Source organism: Haplochromis burtoni, unplaced genomic scaffold (assembly GCF_018398535.1).
Source record: "Haplochromis burtoni strain Fernald_Lab_line unplaced genomic scaffold, NCSU_Asbu1 Contig_12, whole genome shotgun sequence".
Classification (NCBI taxonomy): domain Eukaryota; kingdom Metazoa; phylum Chordata; class Actinopteri; order Cichliformes; family Cichlidae; genus Haplochromis; species Haplochromis burtoni.
Genome location: NW_024582373.1, coordinates 4341370 through 4351321, shown reverse-complemented (window position 1 = coordinate 4351321; position 9952 = coordinate 4341370). Strand labels below are relative to the sequence as shown.

At 38.0% G+C, this 9952-nt stretch overlaps 1 protein-coding gene across 1 annotated transcript in view; it reads right to left on the bottom strand.

Moving 5' to 3' along the window:
- Positions 1-228: 228 nt before the first annotated feature.
- Positions 229-9952, bottom strand: part of hmgcll1 (3-hydroxymethyl-3-methylglutaryl-CoA lyase-like 1) — a 14354-nt gene continuing 4630 nt past the window's right edge. Inside the window, exons 6-9 of the mRNA XM_005915519.2 lie at positions 9634-9697; positions 9026-9214; positions 2560-2685; positions 229-2180 (exon numbers count right to left, since the gene is read on the bottom strand). Coding sequence (XP_005915581.1) covers positions 2061-2180; positions 2560-2685; positions 9026-9214; positions 9634-9697 — 499 coding nt within the window. The 3' untranslated portion in view covers positions 229-2060. The remainder of the gene's footprint in view (positions 2181-2559; positions 2686-9025; positions 9215-9633; positions 9698-9952) is intronic.

The window sequence follows — 9952 nt, the reverse complement described above, 5'->3', positions numbered from 1 at the left end:
ACATGAACCAAAACACAGGCTTGCAAGACTAGAAAAAGCATGAAGTAATCGTAGAAATCAAAGACTCAACAATATCACAAAACATCAAAGCCACTATTAGAAAAGAGATCAAATCAGGAATCCAAAACATCAAACACTACAACAATCAAATCTAAGAATCCAAAATTTATATCCACAAAAACTCTGGCACCATGACAGTAATTTATTTTTTATTTCTCATCTTCCACTTTTTGCTTTGCATGACAAAAACTGACCCAAATTATTGGCTGTTTAAGCCTTTCATCTTTCAAAAGATTTTATATGATCTTAATATTACAAAATTTCACTCACACAGTTGATAACTATGGGATTGAAGCTATCTGATTCCCCTCTTTCTATGTATTTTCCCCAAGACACATCACTGCACATGAATGATAGATCTAGGAGAACAAAGGTCAGAACTAAGAGCCACTTTGGAGCCATGTGGCCAGTAGAGGGCCCCAAAAGGGTGTAAAATGTCTCACTAAAGTTGTTGTTTGCCATTAAAAGATAACATAAAGTAAACAAACAAACAAAAAACACTCACAAGGGCGAGAACAGCATTGAGGGTAAAGTTGTGGTGCTATTTTTAGGTACTACTGTGTTAGTAGCATAACTTCTTGGCTCGCTTGTACCACGACTATGTTCTGTGAGTTTTTGGCTCATAAAAGTGAGAGTCAAATACATTTAATAAGTGCCTTTAATAAGTGTTTACTGTGTTTATAAGGCACAGCTCTGTTAAAATGCATTTACACAAATAAAAACTGTAGATACCAAATCTCCAGCAATGTATGGACACTGGCTACTGTTTCCTGGGTATACTGGGGAATATGAATGCACAGTCAACTATCCAGGTAAGCCAGGTTTAATATTAATATTGGAAAAAAATATCGAGGCTGTAGTGGGAGCACTGGATATCAGGTGTGACTAAATGTGGTTCACAGGCAGAATTTTGCTTGGGGGTGGAGACAGGTCAGGACTGAGTCTGTGTGCAACTGCACATGAATGCATAATTTTCTTTTTTGTTATGTGATTAAGATGGACCGCCATGGGCAGACAATTATCACAATTTAATACGCTTATGCAAATCTAACATCTATTCATTAGTGTGGAGTGCTTTTCTTTCCCAGTTGGCATCATGCTGGCATCCTAATTAGTCTGATTTTTGAAAATAGGGATGTAAGGTGAATGCAATTAAACCGTAGGAAAGAAAGCCAGAGGAACAGGACAGAAGAGCTAACAACTGATTTTTTTTTTTATTCTTTACTTTCTGATTTACAGATTGCACAGCAGGGTGTAAACATGACAAAAAATGAAAGGACATTTGACTTTACAGAGACAATTGTCTCAGAAAGTAGTTTATGTCGTGGTAAAATTCTGAAATACAAAAAAAAAAGACTATAAAGAGGAACTTTTTAAGGGATCTTTGGCAAACCTGATGGCAAAAACTCCTCTGTGCCTCCTTTAAAATGCTATCTTTGTGGTAATTTGAGAGTTGTCTTATTTTGAATTATTTATACAAGTTCACAGGAAATCACAAAAGGTCTTCAGAGAAGCAAGGTGCATATGGAGGCACTCATACACGTAGGATTATAATACGCTGTTACATAATTTTATAAGGCCACTGATCAATGCAAACGAATAAAATCATAAGATCATAAATTATCGAGCCGTCAACACAAACCTCAATCACAAATGAATACTCCCCTTGATAATTACCAGCTTCCTGTCACTTTCCATTCAGTGCGGTCGACGCTTGCTTTTGTTGCATCAAAAATTGTGTAGAGCAAAAACTAAGCCAAGGAAGATGCATGTGTTCAGCAGATTATAAAGGTACTCAGATGGCAAATATAGACTGGAAATGAACAATAAAGTAAAAAAAATAATAAAAATGAGATAGTTTTCAATATTATTTAGATGACATGCAAGAGATACATGGAACAATGTAGTTCAAATACAGACAGATGGGCAACAAATCTGAAGGCAGCAACAACGCGGAAGCACTTTAAAGGGAACAGACTAAAATATTTAAAGACGTTCCATTACAGAGACGCATCACAGCAGGCCGTGCTTCTTGCTTGGGCAACCTTGGAGTTTGTCTCGCGAGATAAAGCACTGCAGATGAAGGAACCAGCCTCTATGACTTTGGCAATGTTCACACCCTGCAAAAACATCCCAGCATCAGTAAAAGTGCAATTAATATAATAAGCGCAAGATAAACAAGAAATGGCAAGTTTAAGGTTTTCTCACTGAAATTAAAAGAAGACGTGTAACAGGTGACAGAAAATTAACCCGCAGTGAATCGTTTCTACCAGCAGGGGTAGGAATTGTTAAATAAATTGTTCCTGAGAAGTGTGTGCAACACCACAGTCTTGCACAAGTTATGTAGAACCACTAATATGATCAAATAAACTGTTACAGGGCAGTATGTTTGGAGAACGATGTGTTTATGTGAATGAGCTTTGAAAGATTGTACAATGTTGGTTTTGTTGAGATTAGACACAAGTGTACATACACACCAGACAGTGAAGTCATACTTACTGTTTCAATGCCCATGCCATGAAGCATGTAGAGAACATCCTCTGTGGAAACATTGCCAGATGAACCCTGAGCGTAAGGGCATCCTCCCAGGCCAGCTACTGCAGAATCCACCACAGAGACCCCCATCTGCAAGGACAAACAACAGAGGCATTCGGCAAATCCGTGAAAGACTTCATGTCAGGTAAAATCCAGGAACAAAGATCTTTGTTCTATTGGGTTGTTCTGCCTGGTGCCGCGCACCTTGCCAGGCCTGTGGTTGTGTTTTACAGCTGTTTCTGAGAACCGTGGGCTTAAGGCTTGAAGATGAGTGGGCACAGAATGTCCCGCAGTATGGCTTAGTCATCCTCTTTGTCAGCTCAAACCACCAGCACCACATAATTATGGCCTTGTTCATATGACAGGAATATTATAAAGGCTGAGCAGAAGATTTCATATGTTTCTGATTGTCCTGGTTACTCATGTTTTTACAGCACGACTCTGCTCTTCACCATAGGGATTCACTTTCTTGCCACATCGAGAAGACATTTTTTTCCCCCTTGGCTGCTTAGTGTCCAATCAAACTGTGCCAATAAACTTAATGCATTTGTACACAAATGTGCTACAAAAAAAATCATTAATGGCAAACTATTTCGCTGATCTCCTTGATTACAAATGTTTCTGCTTTCTAAGGGCCTCTTTGTTTACACGAATGTAAGAATCTACAAGAGATAAAATTCAAGTTGTGTACTCTACTGCGTTTTTTTTTTTTTTTGGCTCACCAGCGCTCACGACAAACATTACTGCTGAAATTTGTGGGAAAGTTTTTCCTTTTTTTACTGCCGACGATAGCGAGCGCCTGGCCTCCATATGAAAATTAATGATGCGTTTTCAGTTGTTCTTCTCAATCCGTTGCTTTTGTTGGACAGCTTAACCAACATTATAAAAGGCTGCCCAGGAAACAGTACCCCGGTGCTTTTGTTGCAGCTCGATGTTGACATTGAAATTTACAGAAGCACATTTTACTCTTTCTCTGAATGCCCATATTACTCAAAGACACACAGTCACTGTTCTTGCCATGGACGTGCGCGACCCAGTCATGAATAAAACCTTTGTTTTCACACCAAGACAGGCCTTCAGTTTTCAGAGTCATTATGGACTAAGGTCTTGGGATGTTTTCCACATGTCCCTGGGATTGTCATGAGAATATTAAAGATGTTTTCCAGCTTCCGCGGTAGAACCAGATGTCAGAGGATCCTACAGTGAGACAAAATTAACACACTGATCCTTTCAGTGGCACTGGGTCATGAAGGACCGGTACCCCACAGAGCAGGACCAAGCAAGTTAAATTAAAAGAATCTCTATTGCTTTTTTGGAACAATGATGCTAATTGGTTGCTTTTCCTCCAGACAAGAACCTACTTCTTTCAGGGGGCTGTCTGAGCCAGCCGTAATTGCTGTTTATGTTGGCAAGGGAAGAGGAGGAGGTGGGTAGAAGGAGGAGGAGATCTACTCCGGTGTGTGCAGTGCACGAGATTTCCAGACCTTGGTTAAAGCCAGAGCAGGATATTGTACTAGGCAGAATTTTTTGTAGTATAAACACAGAGTTGTAATCTGCCATGCCAATCCTCTCGCTTCTAGCTATAAGGTCACAGGTCTTCAGCGTACTGTTTCCGAGAGGAACAGAACAAACCCTTTCAGCAGCGTGCCCCGTACCCCTGGACACTAATCACGCAGGAACTGGTGGTCAGCAGCTCGGGCTTGCCAATGCTCAGTTAGGTTCACACTACCCAGAAACCAGATGTGTGCTCAGTGTTAAAAAGCCATACTGAGTGAGCTGCGGCTATATAAAAACAATGCATTCCTGGGTAAAGACACTGAACATTTTCAAACTTGCATGATTTGGGATAAGCTTGTTTACATTCTGCGCTCTGAGTGGACGAGGCTGAAGATGGACAAGCTCCCATTTTGGTTTTATAACTGCGTCACAGAGCGAGCAAAAGAAAGAGTGTGCATTCAGCGAAGGACACGAAGCAGTGATGCTTCACCCACGACTACATAAACCGAAAGGCTGACAGAAACTGTCACGGATCCCGTGCTGACACTTATATCACTTCTTTCGAGGAGCGAACCCCGGACAGCAAAAGGCAAACAAGCACTTAAAGAATAAATAAATCACATTTTACTTTATCATTTCCAAAAGAAAATAAAGTTTGACTAATGTGATGTGACAAATATGAAGTTATTCAACTTTAATATGCAATCCTATTTTTAATATAATGTAAATGAATACTAAAAATACTACTACTAATGATAATAATAATAATATAACATATTTATCACCTTAGAACATGAATTTGGTTGGAATTGAAGAAAAAATATAAGAAAATAAATTCACAGATAATCCATTTTCTTAGGAATTTATGTACTTGCTAATTAAATTATTTATTGATTTTGAATAATAAACATTTATATTTCAGCTCTTCATCTGTTTTTATTTATTTTGTATAACAGCAATCGTCCCAGGGGCTGCAGATGAAAATGAGCTTTTTGACCCATTTATTACATCAGTGTTGCTTCCTTTACATACATGTTAAAAGCATTTTTTTTTAAATAGTTAAAAAAAAAAAGTAAAATAAAGCCTAAGAATACAGAAAAAAGAAAAATAAATGTTCTTTTACTGTTATTTTGTCCTTTTGTGGTATTTATGTGGGTTTTACGGTTGTCTTTTAAATATATATTCCAGTATGTCACAAGGGCTCATTTTAAAAAAAGTTAATAATCTATAATAAATATTTTCTAGTTTAGCTGAAATTGATTTTACTTGTTTACTCAACAGAAAGTATCGTCGGTGGCTTTGATTCAGAGCGGATTTCACTCTTTGAAATAGCAAATCACCAGTCACAAGATAAAATGATCCTTTATAACTATCCATCATAACTTCTACCATTCAGTCAAAGAAGCCAACATAAAGTTGCACTAAAGTTATCAACACACTGCTCAACACAGCTGCTAGGTAACTGGATGTTAGTAAAATATGTTAGTAAACTAAGGCTGAACAGAGTCTCATGTATGGAGACAAAAGAAAATACTGCAGATGGATGTTATTGTCAGTAGAGATCTCTAGTGTGAGCCCAGACAGGTTATACTGTATTCCCCAGCTGCAGTAGTACACAATACACCAAAATTGCAGGTAAGATTAAATAATTTTCCTTGCCAAGCCTGTGAAATCTAAGTACATACATTGTCATTGTGTGACCTGCCAGGGTAGGTTTGTAACAAAGCCCCCCTAGACCTCCTGAAAAAAGGTACAAAGACTAAGGAATGTCTTTATCGGGAACAAAAGAGGTGACTCAGGGCTGACAGCACTGGGGGAATTCATTTCTCTCCCAGTTGGTGGTGTGGAGTTCTGGCACACAGTAATGAAAAACTATGATAAAATCTTTAATTTCCTACTTGTTTATGGGTGAGCAAATGGTGAGCTAAATATCCCTGGCTGCTATTATTTCTTGTGGCCATGGGGCAGCTGCGATGAATCATTGTAAATATGATCCACGAAGGAATTTCACCATCTCTCTGTACTTTTTCTTTTTCAAACCATTCAGAATCAGATTTAACCTTAAAAATATTTGCTTCTTTACATGACATGGATCAGCTGCCTTTCCGAACAATGTTTGACCATAAATTGTACCAGAGAAGTACAATATTAGATTAATTCCATCATAATTATTAGAAGGGATAAGTGTTCAACTGCAAGTTTCACAACGGAACAACAGTTTCTTTAGTGGATGTGTAACATTAGTGAATGAATGAATGATTTCATTTACACGTTACATTTGCAGTCATACAGTGATTTGTGCAAACTGAAGCATAAATACTATACTAACGTTTACAGTCGAGTAAAATAAAGTACTTGAGTAGACGTTTCTAGAGCTGCGTCTGCAGCTGCAGCACCATTCATCACATGCTCACCGTAGAGCAAATGAAAGGATCATTTTCCACTGGCCTTTAAGCACGCCATTGTCAGAAAGTTCAACAGCCAAGCGGCAGACGAGCTAGAAGCCCCCCCACCCCCCCAGGGCCCTTCGATCCACCTAGCTCTCAGTCGCTTTGTCCAATAGACACTGAATAGGTGAGCCTTTGTGCTGACCCCCTCACATCTGTTGACCCACCCAGCCCCCAGTGTGCTTCCTCCTCTGTGGTGACAATGCGCTCCAGTAAAACTGATACAGCCCTGCCTGCATTGCCTCTGTTTTATGTTTGGATATATGTCAGGTTTACTGGCTCGCAACAGGCAAAGTGGTGACAAATGCCCCCACGACAGCTCCTTCACAAAGATTCACAACCCAAATGCACTTATAGAGTGTATACCTTTAACTGTGCAATACATATTGTTAAGTTCATTAAGATTCTGGGAATTTTTTTTTCTTTTTGAAAGCAGTTTGTGAATCATCTTGCTTTGTGGGGAAGCTTAGATCATGTTTCTTAATGCCGATTTTCCTCGTTGACTGATGGTTTCTGGTTCTCTGTGTGTCCCATTGTAGCCTACACATACACAACAGAGAACACATTCATCATGCCATAGACTGACAGACTGTCATTAAAGCTCAGGCACATATGTGCGCTTTTTAAAAAGTAAAAAAAAAAAAAAAATTTAAGCTCTGAAATACTCTAATATAAAAGTTTGCAATAAAAAGTTTTACATAATTTTAAAGTGGCATATATGGCCAAAATAACTATACATCAGTCTTATTGATATATTACATTATTTGGCTTCCTTTTTCCTGACTCCAGCGGAAAATAAAAACAATTTTTCCTTTTTCTTGTTGCAAAGAAAGGACACTGTAGCATGTGAGCTGAAAAGTGTCTAAAAAGATGGATTGGGAGAAGTTTAACAAATGATGCTTCCCAGCAGGGATAATGATTTAAATCAACCTAAAAAAAAAACAAAGACCTGTGATCTCTATGATGCTGGCAGAAAGTTGAATGATATCCTGGAACAAGAATCACCACCTCTATTTTGCCTCCACATCTGGTTGCTCCTCTTCATGTCATCATGAGTAACTACATTGATTTATGCAAAGGCCGGGCATTTATCCATAATCGGTCTGTGGTTCTCCACGAGAACATTCATATTCATCACAGGGGAGGGATGTGCATGTGAAGGCAAAGGTACCCCAAATCCACTGGGAAAGCAGAAAGTAAAGCTGTCAGACAATTTAACATGAGAGGATATGGGGATCAAGAGGATGAATCATTGCTGTCTTGTGCTTGTCCAAAAGGAGAATCTACACTACAAACTACGGCAAGAGGGCTTCCTCTTCTAACTTTACCAGCATTTGTACGCTTAACACAGACCTCTCCACTTAAAAGTGTTAGCACCTTTTATGTCTCTCCCACAAGAAGGTTTTTGTCTCACAACAGAGGTGTGGGCACATCTGTCCTCCCAGAGTTGTCAGGCTTTATATTATCCCTTTATTCATTAGGATCTTTGAACTGTTTTACCTTTCTGCTTATTCAGAGACCTCCATACCTTCCAATCACACCAACAAATTAGCTGAACTGTGTCTGATTGCCTCTGTTTTTAAAGATCCCTCTCGGCTGCCTGTTAGGTTCAGAGAATTTTTCCAAAATTCACAGTTCCTACCCTATCCACCTTTCAATAGTCCTGGAGCTAGTCATTTAAAAAAAAAAAAAAAAAAAAAATAGTCCTGGAGCTAGTCTCCTTCTATTATTGACTTCCATTAACAAACTAACTTCATTTACTTTTAAATGTTTGTTTTTAAGTTTTTGACTGTTTGCTGTCATTATTAATGTCTTTTATGTCTAATCTTAGACTTATGAAATAGCTGCACAAAAGCTGGTTTACAAGACAGATGTAGGGCGTTAAATAAGATAATCCTGCCATGTACTTCATGACAGATGGAGAATTAAGGCCCATAATGAAGCTTGGAAACGTTCTGGTGTCACAAGCTGATCCTCAACAGGTGTCATCTGTTGCTTTTATCATCTAATAGTTCTCTAGCTAAACACACTAGACTGTCTATTTGATTTCTTTTCAGATTTCCATCTGCTCTCTTTGTTTGTCAAGCTAACTGCTTTGACAAAGACTTTGCTGTACTTACGATTTAAGAGCTCTTTCTGTCGCTACAGTACTCATAATATTAACAACTGCAGTAATAGCAATAACTATAAATAACAATGAATAATAAATCTAATCATCATTAGATCATTAGCAATTTCTCGGATGGTTCTGAGATTACTGGCAGTACCACATCTTAGGGGTTCTTATCTGGAGTTCACTAAGAATGTTGGCAGTGCTTGCCCATAGGTGTCATGGCAATGAACCATTAAAACTTCTTGTTTTCTTGGAAATATTAATTATAGTAACAATAATAATAATATAAACAATAACGTAAGAAACCAAATCATCATAGGTAGAAGCATAAGTACTTTTGAGACTATTGGCCGCATAATACCCGTGTTCTTACCTGGAGTGCAGTAAGGATGTTGGGCAGTGCTTGCCCATAGGTGTCATGGCAGTGAACTGCAAGCGCATTGATGGGCACGTCCTTCATCACCCTCTGCAGCATCTTAAGCATAGATCCTGGAGTACCAATACCAATGGTGTCTCCCAAGGAAATCTCATAGCAGCCCATTTCATATAATCTCTTTGCCACCTAAAAATAATAAAAATATAGAAAATGCTCTCTTTATAAGAGGATTACATAGTAAAAGAACTTTTTTTTTTCAAATATAAGTACCATGATATGTTTGGTTAGGCAGTGAAATGGAAGAGAATATAAATGCTATATTTTACATTTCTTCAGTTAATTCAATCTGTGCTTACGGAAAGAATATGAACATTTATTGTGATTTTTCATTTAGCAATGAACTGACAATAATTAGCTTTGAGTTTTGACATATATCAAAAAGCACTGACATCCACAAAATTAATTAATTCCAGGAAAAACAAGTAAAAAACAAACAAAAAAAAAACAGAAAAACAAAACCAGAACAACATCTCAAGAAACGATTCAGTTTAGTTTAGATCATTTAAATAAATGAACAGACCTGTAAGTGTAAAGAATAATCCTACCTCTGCCACTTTGGAAGGTTCAATGTGTCCCTCATGGGGACACCCAAGGGCACAAGAAACATACCTGAGAAGATAAAGTTAACAAGTATCATTATTTTGTCAGTTTCAGCAACTGACAAAAAAAAACCCCAAAAAACGTCAAAAGCTGTTGAATATTTTCTATACTATAGTGTGCTCTTCAAAAAAAAAAGAATTGGGTCCAATGTGTCCAGAAGCCTATTAGTGTTTTGGTGTCCTTTATGGGCAAAGCAGTTCGTATAATTTAAAAAATAAAATAAAATCTCTCTCTCTCTCTCTCTCTCTCTCTCTCTCTCTCTCT